This window comes from Nansenia antarctica (genome assembly GCF_963989245.1).
Source record: "Nansenia antarctica genome assembly, chromosome: 10".
Lineage (NCBI taxonomy): Eukaryota > Metazoa > Chordata > Actinopteri > Argentiniformes > Microstomatidae > Nansenia > Nansenia antarctica.
In genome coordinates this window covers 21,479,843-21,498,413 of record NC_137680.1, presented here as the reverse complement: position 1 = coordinate 21,498,413, position 18,571 = coordinate 21,479,843, and the positions used below count along the sequence as shown (strand labels likewise).

Here is an 18,571-nt window from a genome sequence, read left to right as displayed (position 1 = left end):
GAAAGATGGGTCTGATTTCTTGGTACATGAACTTAAATAACTCCTTTATATTATTAACTGTCCTGCAGAATACTATGGATTAGAGGAAGGTAATGGTGTCCATTTCTAACCTGCACTTGCAGCCTGTCCTTTTGGTTGTGTTGTGGTGTGACGTTGTGATTGTGACTACAATGCTAGAATCGCTAGAATATATTAACTGTTTTAATATATGCCCTTTATGGATTTCCAATGGATTGGTTAATGTTCTGTTGACGTTCTTAATGGAGTTGTGTTAAGGAACACGGGTCCAGTCAATCCAAAGAGAAATAGTGAATTTACTCCAATTAAAGACATTGATGAAGTAAGATCACAACCTCTAGCAGGAGGGCTAAAGTATGGGCATTTTTTTTGACATTCTAGAATAACTGAAGATTGTTTATGGAGACATTTGGAGCCATAATACTGTATACACTGTTTTTACTCTTAAAGTAAAACATGTATGTCATGGCATGTCTGGTGAAATGATGCATGATGATTGAAATGGAGATGTTTGATGTGTTGTTTGGAGTCATTTGTCAACCCATCAGCCCCTGCATGAACCCATAATTATGGCCTGGTTGCAGCCTCCACGGGCCTGATCAGAAGACAACTGCATGTTGTTTGATCCTCAGTTCACAGCTAAGGCCAGATTGAGTTCCTACTCGTGTCAAAAACAATCTCTGTTTTTCTACACTGTGCTTTTGAAGAAGCCTTTAAGGAGTTGCAGCGATTAAGTGAACTGTGCTGTGTTCATGAGCCATGAACAATGACAAAGGACTGCCTGTTAAAAAATATCTATCGGACCCATACCATCCATTGCGGTTTTCCATTTTTGTTACAAATAAGGCCTTCTTCACTTCATTGTCTGCATCTGAGCTGGGTAGCAGGGCTTCATCAGGGCGTCCAGCTGAGAGGGACAGAGGGTGAATAACTAGTGGTGTGTCATATCCCAGCCAGGGACTATGAGATCCAGAGGGAGAGGATCGAGCTGGGCCGCTGTATCGGAGAGGGCCAGTTCGGGGATGTCCACCAAGGAGTCTACATGAGCCCGGTACGCTCCTCTTGAAAACAAGACTGTCCTCTTTTGACTGTTTAAAAAAAAAAGGATCCAATTCATTCCACATTGTCCTTCCGAATGTTTTATGAAATGTTTAATATTCTTTCTGTAGGAGAACCCTGCCCTGTCTGTGGCCATCAAGACGTGTAAAAACTGCACTTCAGACAGCGTCCGAGAAAAGTTTTTACAAGAAGCTTGTGAGTACCGTAGCTTGATACTCCTGGTTGGTAATGAAGCTCATACAAAATTCTGGTTTTTTTCCACACAAATGACATTGTGTTTAGGTTGGATACTGTGTGTTACCTTTTCATTCAGGCCGCGCATTCCTAACATTGCAGTCTTTCTCGGGGAAGAAAGTGAAATATTTCGACCTTTTTAGGAATAAGATATGCAACGGTTTCGGTCTTAGCGCAGTGCGTTTCGCAAAGCAGACGTAAGTGGTCTTCAGCTTTGGGTTGGCCTAAGAGAAAGGCCCCTTTATCCAGATGAAATGCCCAGACAAGGTGGGACTAAGCTTTCCCCCATGTATGAAAACACAGCAGGAATTTGTGGAGGCTGGAGGGGAGCACAGAGGACCGCTTTAGAAGGATGAATCCAGAGAGCGTTTACACTAGTAGAGAGGCCTGCTGATTTCCCTAGTGCCCCCCCACCCCTCCCCCCCCGCATCCCCCTCGCCTACACAAACACTCACGACAATGACTCACACACACACACTCACAAACACACACTCACAAACACACACAAACACACACACAGCTCATCAAATAGCACATCACGTCTTTTAAGAGCCCTGTGTTTACCCCAGACCTCAGACACTTCAGCCCTCTCCACACAAGAGGCTCTGCAGCCGTGAGTCTGATGAGACGTTTTCTGAGAGCAAACAAAACACGCTGTCTGAAATATCCCACAGCAAACATAGGGCTGTTTCCTTTATTAAAGGTGTCATTTTAATAATGCCTTTTTTTTGGGGTAATCAATTGGAATGGACTTTATTTGTCATTGCTACAGTACAGGTACCAAACAACGAAAATTGCAAAACAGTACACATGAAAAACTCACATTATTACACCAAACAAAATAAGTGTCTGTCCTGATTATTATTATTTTTTCTTATCTTACCCCCCCCCCCCACTATAAACACATGAGTAACCCCCCCCCATGGCGATAACATCCCTTCCATCCCCCCCCCCCCACCCCATAGTTCTTCATTACACTATTTGGTATATCATAAAATCATAATAATACAACAATTACAGGTTACATTCACATACAACACAGCCTACAAACACAGTCACTCCATCAACTCTTTTATCCTATGTATTGCAGAGGTCCATGTTTGAATTGTCCTTTATTTGGCTCCATGTATTCTGGCTATAGATTGTTCCATGTATAGTATGTCCAGGAAAGACAGCAGCCATTGTTTACGCGTAAGAGTATGTGGAGGGTTCCATCGTAATGCTAACATCTTTTTGGCTGCGGTAAGACCAGCAAATAAAACACGAAACATGGAAGCTGACAGATCCAATGATGAAGTATCATTCAAAATCAATAATCTCGGACAACAAGGTATATGGATCCCCAATAGATTAGATAAAGTAGAAGATATTAGTTTCCAAAATGCCGCCACCCCAGGACATTCCCAGTACATGTGTAAAGAGGAGCCCACATGACCGAGTGAACACAGATCACAAATTGAGGAGGGTATGATTTTCATGAGGTGGCGTCTTCTCGGAGTGAGGTATAGCCTGTGTGAGAAGTTAAAGTGAATAAGCTTATGATTAGGATTTTTAGATGTGATATCCAGATTGTCCCAAACAGTCATCCAATCAATTTCCCCATCAGAAAAATCAAGGTCTCTCTCCCATACCTGGTGAACAGCAAGAGGTTTACAGGAAGCTTCTAGTAAACGAATGTATAATTTAGAGACTAAACCCCTTGTCTGTACTCCCACATCTAACATCGTGTGAAGCTCATGGGTATATAGAGATTGTCCCCAGGGAACACCATATGCACGCATGGAAGATCTAAGTTGCAGGTAAAGAAAAAATGAGAACCCTGGTAAATTGTAGGTCATACGCAGATCATTAAACATTCTAAGACCCTCATCATTAGAAATGTCAGAAAGAACATACCTTTATCACTCCATTGGGGATATGAAAAGGGAACTTTTCCGGTTAGAAGAGCGAAATTGTGGAAGATAGGAGTATGGGTGTGCCACTTTAACTGAGAGTGAGTAGCCTTCTCTACAGCCAGCCATACTGATAAAAGAGAGGACATTATAGGGCCCAGCTTAGATTTGGATTGTTTAGTAGATAGACCTGAGTACACTAAGTCCTGTAAGCGGTGAGGGGAAGCCAAACTTTCCTCTATCGCTCGCCATGAAACCGATGCATTACAATCTAACCAGGTTCATAAAGGGCGCAGCACATACGCCCAAAAATAAAAAAAATAAATTGGGGACAGCTAGACCTCCATCCTGTCTGCTGCGCTGTAGAGTGGATAGTTTTAAGCGAGGGCGCTTGCCTTTCCAAATAATTTTTGATATAAGACTATGGATCTTGTCCCAGTAACCCTTGGGAGGTGAGATTGGCAACATATTATTTTAATAATGGCTTTTAATAATAATAATAATAATAATAATAAATAAAATAAATGATGTATTTTACACGATTCATGACCTGATGTTTTCAATTTCAACTTCTGGCCACCTTCTCCACTTCAGTTTGGTCCGTTCCCCTAAGGGAGGATATGACTGTCTGCCCACACTAACTCTCCTGTCTGTCTGTTGTCCTGCTAACTCTCCTGTCTGTCTGTTGTCCACTAACTCTCCTGTCTGTATGTTGTCCACTAACTCTCCTGTCTGCCTGTTGTCCTGCTAACTCTCCTGTCTGTCTGTTGTCCACTAACTCTCCTGTCTGTTGTCCACTAACTCTCCTGTCTGTCTGATGTCCACACTAACTCTCCTGTCTGCCTGTTGTCCACTAACTCTCCTGTCTGCCTGTTGTCCACTAACTCTCCTGTCTGCCTGTTGTCCACTAACTCTCCTGTCTGCCTGTTGTCCACTAACTCTCCTGTCTGCCTGTTGTCCACTAACTCTCCTGTCTGCCTGTTGTCCACTAACTCTCCTGTCTGTCTGTTGTCCACCAACTCTCCTGTCTGCATGTTGTCCACTAACTCTCCTGTCTGTCTGTTGTCCACCCTAACTCTCCTGTCTGTCTGTTGTCCACTAACTCTCCTGTCTGTCTGTTGTCCTGCTAACTCTCCTGTCTGTCTGTTGTCCACTAACTCTCCTGTCTGCATGTTGTCCACTAACTCTCCTGTCTGTCTGTTGTCCACCCTAACTCTCCTGTCTGTCTGTTGTCCACTAACTCTCCTGTCTGTCTGTTGTCCTGCTAACTCTCCTGTCTGTCTGTTGTCCACCCTAACTCTCCTGTCTGCCTGTTGTCCACACTAACGCTCCTGTCTGTCTGTTGTCCACCCTAACTCTCCTGTCTGCCTGTTGTTAACTCTCCTGTCTGCCTGTTGTCCACTAACTCTCCTGTCTGTCTGTTGTCCACTAACTCTCCTTGTTGTCCCAGGCTAACTCTCCTGTCTGCTTGTTGTCCACCCTAACTCTCCTGTCTGTCTGTTGTCCCAGGCTAACTCTCCTGTCTGTCTGTTGTCCCAGGCTAACTCTCCTGTCTGCTTGTTGTCCCAGGCTAACTCTCCTGTCTGTCTGTTGTTCACAGTGACCATGAGGCAGTTTGACCACCCGCACATCGTCAAGCTGATTGGAGTGATCACAGAGAACCCTGTGTGGATCATCATGGAGCTGTGCACGCTGGGAGAGGTACCGTAGTAAACCCTTAAAGCAACGGATGTTACCTCAGAAACTGTCACCTATGGGCTGCGCTGAAACATAGCGTGACTGAATTAGAGAAAGATCACTAACATTCATTTGAACCTTCTTTTTTTTTTCTTTTCTTTTTTTTAAGATGAAGTCACCTCATGGTTTCCCATAACACTTTGGTGGTTCACTGTGGCCCTCTAGTGGTTGATAGAGGCATTACCTGACTAGTCATGATGAGTAAGGTTGTTTCTGTCTTTCTGTCATGACAGCTACGCTCGTTTTTACAAGTGAGGAAATACAACCTGGACTTGTCATCACTGATCCTGTACGCCTCCCAGCTCAGCACAGCGCTGGCCTACTTGGAAAGCAAGCGTTTTGTACATAGGTAAGCCTCCCCCTAATCCTGCTTTCTCACCATGCTTTGAGTGAGTTTTCTCCCCCCCCCCAAGAAAACGCTCTTTTAATTTCAATTGCTTTTGCAGGGATATCGCTGCCAGGAATGTCCTGGTGTCAACAGTGGACTGTGTCAAACTGGGAGACTTTGGGTTGTCCCGATACATGGAGGACAGCTCCTATTACAAAGGTAAGTCTTTACTCAGATACATGTAAGACAGCTCCTATTACAAAGGTAAGTCTTTACTCAGATACATGTAAGACAGCTCCTATTACAAAGGTAAGTCTTTACTCAGATACATGGAGGACAGCTCCTATTACAAAGGTAAGTCTTTACCCAGATAAAAGAATCAGAATCAGAAATGCTTTTATTACATCGCAGTGTACACAAGAGTACAATTCTTTAGCATTGGCATTGCAGCAAGATACAAAATCACAATAATAGAGTAAAGTAAAATAAGCAAAGTAAGTAATAATAAAGTGATAAAGTGATGGTAGTCGTACCACAGTGGAATCAATAGTGCAAAATGCTGTGCAAAGCACAATAAGATGAAATGCAATATGATACAGTACAAGTACTCAAATAGTCAGGTCGTGTTCAAGTAATCAGATAGTGTGCAAGTAGACATAAATATTATTTATGTAGGGTGAGTGTGGTTGGTGTGGTTTGGTTAGTAAATGACTTCAGTGCCTCCTCTTAGTGTGCATTTGGACTGCATTGATTTTGTTCCTTGTTTTCTGGTGAAGTTTTAAATGCTGTATACGCTGACGGTGCGGTTTCCCCTCTCCCCTCAGCCTCAAAAGGGAAACTTCCTATTAAATGGATGGCACCAGAGTCAATAAACTTCAGACGCTTTACCTCAGCCAGCGATGTCTGGATGTTTGGTGAGTACGCGGGTAGAATTCCATGCTACACATTATATAAAAAAAGAAAACGTCTGAAACAGATGATTTGATTTGGTAGAATTATGCTTGTTCATTACTCTAACGTTATGTTGGGATTCATATACTGGTATATATTGAACATCATTTATTGACTGATGGTATTCCGCTGTAGCCTAGGGGGTGGGGTGGCTGTGGTTTAGGAGATAGAGCCGGCGTCTAATGATCGCAAGGTCGGCAGATCGGCGGTTCGAACCCCAGCTGGCCACTTGGCGAAGTGTCCTTGGGCAAGACACTGAACCCCAAATTGCTCCCAATGAGCGGGCCGGCGCCTTGCATGGTAGCTTGCCACCAATGGTGTGTGAGCGGGTGAATGAGAGGCTGTTGTAAAGCGCTTTGGAATAAGGCGCTATATAGTAAGTCAGTCCATTTACCATTGACCATTTTGCCCAGGGGTCTGCATGTGGGAGATCCTCATGTACGGGGTCAAGCCGTTCCAGGGGGTGAAGAACAACGACGTCATCGGGAGGATCGAGAACGGCGAGCGGCTGGCCATGCCCCACAACTGCCCCCCCACCCTGTACAGCCTGATGACCAAGTGTTGGTCATACGACCCCAGCAAGAGACCCCGCTTCACGGAGCTCAAAGCCCAGCTCAGGTCAGTCAGCCCCCCCCCCCTCTGACTTACTCCACATCACTGGTTCTCTGGAGGAGGTCGATATCTCTCTGTGGTCCTCTGTGGCTCAGTTGGTGGAGCACGGCGCTAACAACGCTTAGGTTGGGGGTTCGATTCCTGCCGGGACTGTGTATACTGAAATGTACGCGTTCTCGTTGCAAAGTAAGTTGCTTTGGATAAAAGCGTCAGCTAAATCGCATATATACAGTTAGGTCCATATATATTTGGACACTGACAGAATTTTCATAATTTTGTCTCTGTACACCACCACAATGGACTTGAAATGAAACAGTATGTGCTTTAAGTGCAGACTTTCAGCTTTACTTTGAGGGTATTTACAAAATCACGGTGTAGGAATTACAACAGTTTCTACATGTGCCCTCCCCTTTTTAATGGACCAAAAGTAATACATACATTGTACAGAGCCAAAATGATGAAAATTGTGTCCATGTCCAAATATTTCCGGACCTAAATATCTCTCTATATATACAGTATATCCATCCAATAAGATCTCCATAATAACGATGCGTCATAATGAGGGGCCATCTTCATCTATCCTATCACAAATAGTTTTAGAAGTAATGTTCCCACTGAATCTTCATCGAAAGAGAGGAGGCAAATACAGCTGAACTTTTATCAAGAGTCATTTTCACTTCTGCAACACCAGATGGCACTCTGTCACAAAAAGCGCCCCGCACACGGTTGATTGAGGATGGAATGAGCTGGCTTGTTAGCACAGTACAGCAGACGTCTACCCCTCTGAGCGTCGAGCCCTTCCACTGGTTCTTCGCTCGTGGCCTTTCCTCTTACGGCTGCTGTGATTGAACTGATTGAAGTTTACCGAGTCCCACCTCTTCTGGGGATGGTGTGGTTGAAGTTGGGTGCAGAGGGAAGTCCCTCTCCGCACCGCTGACTCACCCCGTTTGCCAGTCTGAAGCGCTTCCTGTCTGGGATGAGCTCATGGCTGGCATGGTAACAGGAGAGAGGGATAATGATATTGTCAAGGTGCGGGGGGCCCTACCCTCTCCTTTGCCGCTGAAGCACCCAACACGCCAAGGATTCCCAGAAAAGATCCTGAGGTCATCATGAAGACTGCAAGAAATGATGCAATCGTGGAAATGTTCCCTTTCATTGATAGCTGTAGTGTTTTTTGCGGGGGGGAGTGTGAAGTGACATCATTTTCTGCGTGCGCCTGCGTGTTCATTGGCAGTAAGCTGCTCAGGTACAGTAACAGACACCCAGGTAGTTGTAGTATTCACCCTATGACTGCTAGAGACGTGGGGGTCCTGTCCATCATTGACTGCTGGAGCTGCAGAAAGCTTACGGTACGGGCAGCACCGCTGGTTACCATCACGGCTCCTTTCTCCAGTTTACACAGAGAGACTGGTAGGAAAATAAGAGTGCATGTTAAGGTCTGCTCTTTTATTACGCCGTTTAAGAGTCTGGGCATGACTCACACCTCCATTTTGTCCTGGTCCCGCCTCATCGCGCATGTTCAGTACAGCAACATAGCAGAGCCGTGTGCTTGGAAACCATGTCAATATTTAGACTGTTAATACTATTTAGATGAAAAGTCCAGCCCTTAAAAGGCATCTGATGTGGGATTGTCGGTCTAGTTTTTTTATATGATAATAATATTAATTAGAGAGGAGTACGGCTGCCAGTGATGTATGTGTATTTGTATCTGTGTGGCCTTGGTTAACCTCCTAAGCTTTATGCCCAGTTTGACTAATTTCCTCATAAAAAATCCAGACCCAAACTAAACGGCTTTATAAACCTAGAAATGTGATGGTCAGATGCAAGCAGGATGCTGTTTGATAGGTAACACACAAAGCTTTGTGTGGGTATGCACAGATCATAACATACTACGCATGACAGGGGTATAAAGGAAACAATAATCAAATGAATGAACTAATTAAAACAGAATTTGGGCCCAATTATGGCTCCGTCCAAGTTGTTTAAGAGTGCCGTGAGTGACCTTCAGATTGCCTGTCAAAGATCTGTATTATATGTTTTAAGTACTTACATTTGTACACCTCATATTGTGATGTAGAGAGGTACTATAGGGATGGAAGAATAGGACACATCTCATTCATCTTTGCCATTCTTGTCCCAAATACATTTGTACTTATTTTCATTCTAGGATAATTGGTGTGGTGGACAGTACTGTCATGCAAACACAAATTCTGTATAGTTTAGCTCATACACATGCCCAGCTAGTCTCCCCCCCCCCGCCCCCTTCCAATGCATAGTGAGGAAAACTCTGAGAAGGGAGGGGACAACATTAGGTTCCATGGAAAAACAGCGCTGTCCAAACATGAATGGAGGAGCCATGCCTGTGAGGCTTTTATCTGCAGTCCACTGACCTGGCCCTGCGCTCAGCCACGTCCTGTCAGCCTGGCAGCTGCTCGAACACCAAGCAGCCTCCCAGCCTTCAGCCTCCAGCCTCCCAGCCTGCCTCAGCCCACGGTTCCACAACAGAGGGCTTCACCAAAAGAAAACGGTCGACCCTTTAACAAGCTGCCTTGCTGCCTTGCCTTTGCATTTACTTTGTGGACAGCTGCCAAGTGCAACAATCGTGGGGTGAGAAGGAGGGAGGCAGCCCCTACCGAGGGTTAGTCCCCCACTCTCTCTCTCTCTCTCTCTCTGGTGAAGACTCTCTCAGTGAGCACCGGTGCTGGAAGATCTGCTCTGCTGGGACTCTCTGGGTGTGTGTGCCTGTGTGATGCTGTGTCGGCGGTGGCCCTGTCATCTACTTACTTAGATGTCTCTCCTCTAAATGGATCTAAGTGGATATGGTTCCTTATACCAGACCAAGGAGTGACCACCTCCCTCTGCTGTGAGGTAATAAATACAGTTTGACTTTTTTCTTCTATTTTTTTTTCTCACATCGTTGTTGACAGGCTATGCTTTAATGAACAGGGTGTAATAGGAATGATGTCGCTGGCTGTTAATTAACAACATTTCTTTTTTATCACCTCACAATTGACTAGGTGAGAAAGTCTTAGCAGAGTGATGTTAATGAGTCTGTGTGCTAGGTGTTGAAATTAGGGTTAGGGTTTTTTTCTTTTTATCCATTTGAGTACGATTAGATTTTTCTCAATAATGTATCTTTTTCTCGTGTTTGGAAAAAGCACTGGATTAGTCATTTAACAGTCAACGTGTGTTCAAGGAGACCCTTTCTGATTTGTAGCAGCTGGGTTGTTCTTGGAGCCAAGTGGCTAATAGAGTCGTCAGGATTGTGAGTCCTGGAGAGTGACCAGGACAGGTGGGCCCTGTGTTGTTGTTTCTCTCCCTCATTTGCTGCTCAGAGAAAACACACTTGCCAGGCATGTGAGGACTAATGTTGTTACCAGAAATAGCCCTGCCACCCAGAGTGAGGAGAGAGGGACAGACAGAGAGAGAGAGAGAGGGAGAGAGAGAGAGAGAGAGAGGGAGAGAGAGAATGAGGTAGAGGTAGAGGTAGACAGACAGACAGTGGGGTTCAGGCGGACCTTGCATACTGTATTCTCTCTCCCCCATGGTTTGAACTTCCACATCTCTAGCATTGCTGTGTTTAGTTTGGAAGAGTTGGGCCACAGTTCTCCGTGTCGATACCAGAGGTATGTTTAGCTTGGTGAATAGCATGCGTTATGTTTAGACTAGACATTCTGTATGATCGATATACTGCAGGGCATTATATATCTTAACAGAACATTTCACTGTAAAGTACGGTAGCACCGCTGTATGGGTTCATGGTACTGTACGGTGTCCACAGAAATGTACCGAAGGTTCTCTGAAAGGTTTCTATATAAATGACTTGTTTCCCCTAATGGCTATTGCAGACTCTGTGAGGGAGGGACGCCATTTGGTGTGTTTGAATGGTTTCCCTCTTTCTCAGGCTTGTCAAAGTGCTTTCGGTGCGGGACCGAAGGCAGAAAATCATTGGAGCAGATCCCGGCCCCCTTCCCCTTTATTCCTTCCAGACCCTGTCCCTGTCACCCTACTGTGGTGCCGGGCCTGGGATGTGCCTGGTTAGCGGAGATGGCTCTTTTAAGTACTGACCTGTGTTTTTCTCCAACCGAACCCTGTCACCTACTGGAGTTCATACGTCCTGGCGTGTGCAATGGTGATAAGGCTAAACATAATAGGAAAACCACCTGAGACATCCGGTAGCGGGCTGCACAGAGAAGTACTGTAAAAAATTAAATAAAAATAAAAACTACCTTGTGGATTTAACTGACCGAAAATATCCCTTATCCATCCCTTGAATTGTTATTGGTCAAGCCCACCAGGGCCGACATCCTACAATGTCTGGTGTTGGATTGACCCAGCGTATCTCTCAGGCCCTCTCTTTCCACTCCTGAATCCAGAGCACCACAGGTGAGGTGAGAGAGAGCCATCTGCCAGACCCAGACCCAGACCCAGACCCAGACCGACTCTGGTGTTCTCCTCTCTGGTCTGGCCAGATCCTGAAGGCTGTAATCGTCTCTCTCTCTCTCTCTCCCGCTCACGGTGGTGGTCTGTCCTGTTTGTCCCTAACGCAGCACCATACTAGAGGAGGAGAAGGTCCAGCAGATGGAGCGAGCCCGCATGGAGATGAGGAGGCAGGTCACCGTGTCATGGGACTCGGGAGGGTCCGACGAAGCTCCGCCCAAAGTAAGTTTTGATTCAGATTCTGATTCAGATACAAGTACAGATACAAGTACAGATACAAGTACAGATTCTGATTCAGATACAAGTACAGATACAGACACAGATACAAGTACAGATACAGATTCGGATTCAGATACAAATACAGATACAGATACAAGTACAGATACAAGTACAAGTACAGATACAAGTACAGACACAGATACAAGTACAGATACAGATTCGGATTCAGATACAAGTACAGATACAGATACAGACACAAGTACAAAGACAACGGAACACATTCTGCATCTAGCCAGATACTGCAAAAGCCATAAAAGCGCCGTGCTCTCCACAGGGTGACCTCACGGCCGGCCCGGCCCATAAAGAGGTCACAAGGTCCGTCGTTAGCACCTGATGTTAACACCAGGCCTGTTTTGACAGTCTGTCTGTTTGCGAGTGGCTACTCACATTACAAGGCAGTTTGTTATGGGCGGTGTTTGACATTTGCAAACAACCTCGACATCGAACGAATGCAAACAGAAACAGTGCGGTCAAGTTTAAGCCAAAGTCTTAGTCAGCGACTCCTCAGTAGTTTAATCTATAGATCTAATCTATAGTCTATAGATGCGGTGCCTGGTGCAGGTCCAAAGTGCGTTGTTTGTGTTACAATACATCTGATGTCATCTATTTTCACTGTGTTTGCTTCTGTCTGTCAGGGATTTGATTGATGATGAGAATGTTAGTAGCTACACACTTTCACCCATTTTAATATATCGTCACCTTCTTAAAACAATGGCTTACGTCATATTTTCCAGTTTAAAGAATACAGAATAAACTGACCCAAATCTAGAATATACGATATTTAGGAAAAAACGTATTTTTAAGAAGGTGACGATATCATATGATTCAGTCTTGTATAATAAATAACCTGTCTTGTATAATAACATAACATTTCCTTCAGTTTTCTTCTCCCCAGCAGGATATATCTTTCTTATCTATGATTAACCTGCATTAGTTGTTCCCAGGAACATTCCACCATTGACAAATACAACATTCTCTGTGACTGCTGTGTCTGAACTCTATAGAATCACCTGTCCTGGTTAACTATTTATCTGGGGACGGGACGGGGGGTTGTCCTGTTTCAAGTTTCATTTCATGGGAATGTGGGACATGTTTTATATGCAGATTCTGGTGGAGCTCTAGTTGACAGTTGACAGTGAGGTGGCTACCTGGTGCTGCTGAGCTTCACACTCGCTACCCTGTACCCTCCTCCCTGTACCCTCCTCCCTGTACCCTCCTCCCTGTACCCTCCTCCCTGTACCCTCCTCCCCTGTACCCTCCTCCCCTGTACCCTCCTCCCCTGTACCCTCCTCCCCTGTACCCTCCTCCCCTGTACCCTCCTCCCCTGTACCCTCCTCCCTGTACCCTCCTCCCTGTACCCTCCTCCCTGTACCCTCCTCCCCTGTACCCTCCTCCCTGTACCCTCCTTCCTGTCCCACATTCATATGTGCTTATTGTGCCTGCGTGTGTCTGGCCACATCTCCCTGTCACTGTTTCTGCTCCCTCCCCAGCCTCTGTCTTATCTCATTGTCTGTCTGTGTGTGTGTGTGTGTGTGTGTGTGTGTGTGTGTGCCTGTCTGTCTGTGTGTGTGTGTGTGTGTGTGTGTGTGTGTGTGTGTGCGCGTGTGTGCAATCATTCTGTACACACAGCCCTCCCGCCGGCCGTCCTTGCAGCAAAGCTTTAGCCTGGAGTGTCTGTCAGCACCCGCACCCCAGCGCTTTGGCTCTCAGCTCTCCCTCTGCTTCGGCGAGCCGCACCCCCCTCCTCCCCACCACCTCCTCCTCCACCACCACCGCCTCCACCACCACTACCCCCTGCTTCTCCCCCCCCAGCCCCTCGCTGTGCAGCCCATGAGGAGACCCTCCATGTCCCCTGTGGTCAGGTCCACCCCCCACCTCTACCCTGACAGGCCGGCCCTCCCCTCCCTCCAACAGCAGCAGCAGCAGCTGAGCCACAGATCCCTACAGGCAGGTGTGAGCAGGAGAGCAGGCTAGAGCAGCACTGAACACAACAACAGGATTTCAGCATAGATAAAAAAAAACAAGCCCTCTTAAGCATTATCTTACGATTTCTTTACTCTGATACGGTAGGGATAATATCTAGCGACTTTCTCTTGAAGTGAAAAGACAAGTGGTGGATTTGTTTAGCCACGTCCATAACGTAAGACCAGATGTTTAATGAAAATAGACCAGCGACGGTTTTTAACGGCAATAGGTTTTGAGGAATTTGACACCCAAGCCAGAGAGTGAACAATAACCTTTCATAACGTCACACAGAACAGTCACGTGTTGATTTTTTTCCGCATGCTAAGGTAATCTAGAATGTGGCCTGCAGTAGAAATGTCCTCACATTGTTACTCACCTCTCACAGCCTGGACTGCATGCTTGTTGTTAATCCTCTGACCCAGCCTGTAGACCGTATATAGAGCTGACACCTTCCCTGAGGCCGGGCCTCCCCGTCAGGACAAACACAGTACTGTAGAGCACCCAGACATCACACTGGGGTCTCACACCAGTACCACCCCAACTCTCATAGCTCTTCACTTTCATTGAGTTGTTTCACGTGGTTGTTTGATTACCGAATACAGAGATATCATTTTGTTTTCTGCAACATTGTTAAATCTCTGGATTACTATAACTGAAGTCCCCTGTTTTATTATTGTATGGATCAACCCATGAGATTTATGTCTGTGAGTGTTGTGTTTCACCCCACCTCAGTGTTTCATGTCCATCATGCTGTGAGTCGTGCTGTGTGAGTCTTAACTTACAGCTGTTTTGTTTTATTCACTGTCTTTTGCAACTCCGGAGGTTTGGCCTCGAGAAGCTTACTGTGAGAGGGTGTGTAAGGTAGATGTTTCCCCTACGGTAAAACAGTCTTACGGAGTGAAACTCCTCAGTCAGGAGGTTGTTGCCTGCCTTATCAACCAGTCACTCTGAATCAAAGTCCTTATGCCTCATTCTCTCCCTCTGCACCACACATAACAAGTCCCAACTCTAAGAACATAATCACTTTTTATGGATGTCAAACTAACCGCCTGCTTGTTTTGTAGCCCGTTCTGTTTCCCTGTTTTTTCGACAGCTTTAACTCCATTCACACAAAACTGCATCAGGATTTTGTGTGCCAGTGTGAATGCCGCCCTCTAACCACAGACCAGAGCAGTGGAATGTCTCCCAGCGTGCGTTCTAACAGAGTTCTCTCTCTGCCCTCTGCCTGCGTGTAGCCCAGCAGACCAGGGTACCCTAGCCCGCGCTCCAGCGATAGCTTCTACCCAAGCCCACAGCACCTGGGCCAGCACAACCACTACCAGGTACCACTGGACCAACACCAGACTGGCTCACAGTCTTCAGAATAAACTTGGTTTTCCTGAATATACTGGGATATATATATGATATATAGAATATATATATATCATATTCTATATGTAGAATATAGTATATATATATAATACATATGAATATACTGAATATACTATAATAATATAATAATAATATAAATATTATATATTTTAAAATATACAGTATATAATATTAATATATAAATATAATATACTGAATATACTGGGATATATATAGATATAGATAGATAGATAATATATATGAAGTCATTCAAGAAAATATTGTTGTTGGGATATATATATGATAGATATATATAGATATAGATATGTAGATATATATAGATAATATATATAAAGTCATTCAAGAAAATATTGTTGTTGTTGCTTTTGAAATGGTGCTGCCATTGTACTGTAGACGGTGTATAATAATAATAATTATTATTATTATTAAGCAGCTCAAAGTGCTTTAATCGTTATAGAATCATCATTTAATTATTTAGTAATTAAAAGGCAATATTTAAAAGATGGGTTTTTAGTCTTGACTTGAAATTATTTGCTTAGGTTGCATCCATTATGTAAACTGGTTCCACAACTATTAGATATCCTTAGTTGCACACAAGTCTCTAGTATTTGGTGACTAAAGCTAAGACGTTCATTCCAGCAACAGCAGGTGTGTGTGAAGTGACAGGCCTTGTGTTGTGTTGTTATTCCTACTTGTTAAAGCCGGCCCGGTCTCATAACCTTGTTGTTGTGTCCAGATGGCTGGATACCCGGGCCCTCACGGCCTGCCCTCCGTGCCCAGCGGGATGTACCCTCCCCAGGCCTCGCTCCTGGACACGCACGACGGCTGGAACCACCACCGGCAGCAGGACGCGCCCATGTGGTCCCCCAACATGGAGGTAGGAGACCCTGGCAGGGGCAGGGGGGCAGGGCTCTGTACAGGGCAGGGGCAGGGGGGCAGGGCTCTGTACAGGGCAGGGGCAGGGGGCAGGGCTCTATACAGGGCAGGGGCAGGGTGGCAGGGCTCTGTACAGGGCAGCGGCAGGGGGCAGGGCTCTGTACAGGGCAGGGGCAGGGGGGCAGGGCTCTGTACAGGGCAGCGGCAGGGGGCAGGGCTCTGTACAGGGCAGGGGCAGGGGGCAGGGCTCTGTACAGGGCAGGGGCAGGGGGGCAGGGCTCTGTGCAGGGGGGCAGGGCTCTGTGCAGGGGCAGGGGGGCAGGGCTCTGTACAGGGCAGGGGCAGGGGGGCAGGGCTCTGTACAGGGCAGGGGCAGGGGGGCAGGGCTCTGTACAGGGCAGGGGCAGGGGGGCAGGGCTCTGTACAGGGCAGGGGCAGGGGGGCAGGGCTCTGTACAGGGCAGGGGCAGGGGGGCAGGGCTCTGTGCAGGGCAGGGGCAGGGGGGCAGGGCTCTGTACAGGGCAGGGGCAGGGGGGCAGGGCTCTGTACAGGGCAGGGGGGCAGGGCTCTGTACAGGGCAGGGGGGCAGGGCTCTGTACAGGGCAGGGGCAGGGGGGCAGGGCTCTGTACAGGGCAGGGGCAGGGGGGCAGGGCTCTGTACAGGGCAGGGGCAGGGGGGCAGGGCTCTGTACAGGGCAGGGGCAGGGCTCTGTACAGGGCAGGGGCAGGGGGGCAGGGCTCTGTGCAGGGCAGGGGCAGGGGGGCAGGGCTCTGTACAGGGCAGGGCTCTGTACAGGGCAGGGGGGCAGGGCTCTGTACAGGGCAGGGGGGCAGGGCTCTGTACAGGGCAGGGGCAGGGGGGCAGGGCTCTGTACAGGGCAGGGGCAGGGGGGCAGGGCTCTGTACAGGGCAGGGGCAGGGGGGCAGGGCTCTGTACAGGGCAGGGGCAGGGGGGCAGGGCTCTGTACAGGGCAGGGGCAGGGGGGCAGGGCTCTGTACAGGGCAGGGGCAGGGGGGCAGGGCTCTGTACAGGGCAGGGGCAGGGGGCAGGGCTCTGTACAGGGCAGGGGCAGGGGGCAGGGCATCTACACACGGCTCAGAGACCTTGTGGTGGTGGTGCTGGTGGTGGCAGCCGTTCACTGATTGTTGTGTGTGTGTGTGTGTGTGTGTGTGTGTGTGTGTGTCAGGAGCGGGGGGCTCTGGACATGCAGGGTCTGGGCCAGGCGTTGCCCCCCCTGCTGATGGAGGAGCAGCTGATGCTGCAGCAGCAGCAGATGGAGGAGGACCAGAGGTGGCTGGAGCAGGAGGAGCGCTTCCTGGTAACACACACACACACACACACGTACACACACACACGGACACACGTACACACACACACACACACACACACACACACACATGGACACACGTACGCACGCACAGACACACATGCACGCACGTACACACACACGCACGCACGCACGGACATATGTACACACGCACGGACACACGTACACACACGCACGGACACACGTACACACACACGCACATACATACACATACACGCACGCACGCGTACGCACGCATACACGCACACACGCACACACAAACACACGTACGCATACACACACACACACACACACACGCATACACACACCCACACGCATACACACACACACACACACACAGACATCTCTCTGTCTCTAGTGGTGTTTCACTGTCCTGTGGCCCCTCTGCTGGTCATACAGGAGAACTAGTGTTGGATTGAAAAGGGAGCCTTTTTTCCATGTCAGATTTGTATGTATATTATTTTCAGGGTGTTTACTTATGATGGTGACTCACTTAAAAAAGAAAAAAAAGAAAAGAAATTCCTTGAAAAGTACAGGAGCTAATTGTGCCCAGATGTCGTACATGATGTTTTGCACTGCTTCTCCCCACCCGTCAGTTATTCCTGTCCTACTGTGTGATTATCTCTGAGATGCTTCTCTCCGACTGCCTCGCTCCACTTCCTGTTTCGTGTTTACTTTTCTTACAGACAAAGATGTTTTTCGCGAAGAAAATAAAAGCATTTATTTGTGTTTCATATTTTTGTGACTATCGGTTTAGCTGTCTAGGTTTGCCATCTCAAGGTTTTATATTACGTTTTTTTTTTTTTTTTTTTGTAAACCAGGTGTGGTTAGAGCATTCCTGACTAATGATAGGGTTGTCTCCTCCGTGAGCCATGAAGTATAGTAAACTTATTTTGACCCACAAGTTGGTGAAAGCCAAATTATCTTTGCTGGAAAGCTGAGTAGCTTGTGTGCATTTTCCCCCCCTGATCTCGGCCCATAGACACTAGACACTTCTTCTACACCAGGGGAGGGGAGGGACTAGGAGGCAGGGAGGAGAGGAGAGGAGAGGCTGGGGAAGAGAGGGATAGGCAGGCCAACAGAGAGAGACAGCTCCCTGGCAGCGTGCTGAAGCCTCTGTGAGTCAGCCAAGCACATATAAGCTTTCCTCTGGCAGGAAGCAGGGAGTAAATGTGCTGACCCTTCTCATCCTGTTGATGGAATTCCTCGCAGCTCGCGTCTCCTCCATGCTTACAGACAGTGAGAGATCCACCAGAGAACAGCTCAAAGGATGCAGGTTTTCAAGTCCTGCCTTGGAAAACTGGTACAGCATACGGAGGGGGATGGGGGGGGGGGGGGGGTCGTTCGTTCGGTCAGAGGAAGAGGGGGGTGGAGGAGGGGGCTCTCGCTGGGCAGGCATCATCATGGCTGGTGTGAAGAGTGGAGGTTTAATACGTTAGCTGACAGGGCGGGAGCAGGAATGCACGTTCTGCTCCACGGGA

General features: G+C 47.3%; 1 protein-coding gene across 3 annotated transcripts in view; it reads left to right on the top strand.

Annotated features, from left to right (window-relative positions):
* ptk2ab (protein tyrosine kinase 2ab) overlaps positions 1–18,571 on the top strand; it is a gene marked incomplete at its 5' end in the record, with an annotated part of 50,287 nt that overhangs the window by 25,834 nt on the left and 5,882 nt on the right. For 2 of the 3 annotated variants that reach the window (XM_080540704.1, XM_080540703.1), the window contains 11 exons: positions 972–1,069; positions 1,188–1,272; positions 4,804–4,904; positions 5,174–5,289; positions 5,387–5,487; positions 6,093–6,182; positions 6,633–6,837; positions 11,382–11,493; positions 14,751–14,837; positions 15,623–15,763; positions 16,950–17,081. In XM_080540704.1, coding sequence (XP_080396830.1) covers positions 972–1,069; positions 1,188–1,272; positions 4,804–4,904; positions 5,174–5,289; positions 5,387–5,487; positions 6,093–6,182; positions 6,633–6,837; positions 11,382–11,493; positions 14,751–14,837; positions 15,623–15,763; positions 16,950–17,081 — 1,268 coding nt within the window. Of the gene's footprint in view, positions 1–971; positions 1,070–1,187; positions 1,273–4,803; positions 4,905–5,173; positions 5,290–5,386; positions 5,488–5,605; positions 5,623–6,092; positions 6,183–6,632; positions 6,838–11,381; positions 11,494–14,750; positions 14,838–15,622; positions 15,764–16,949; positions 17,082–18,571 lie in introns of those variants that run through there. The other variant, XM_080540705.1, reaches the window with a different exon arrangement.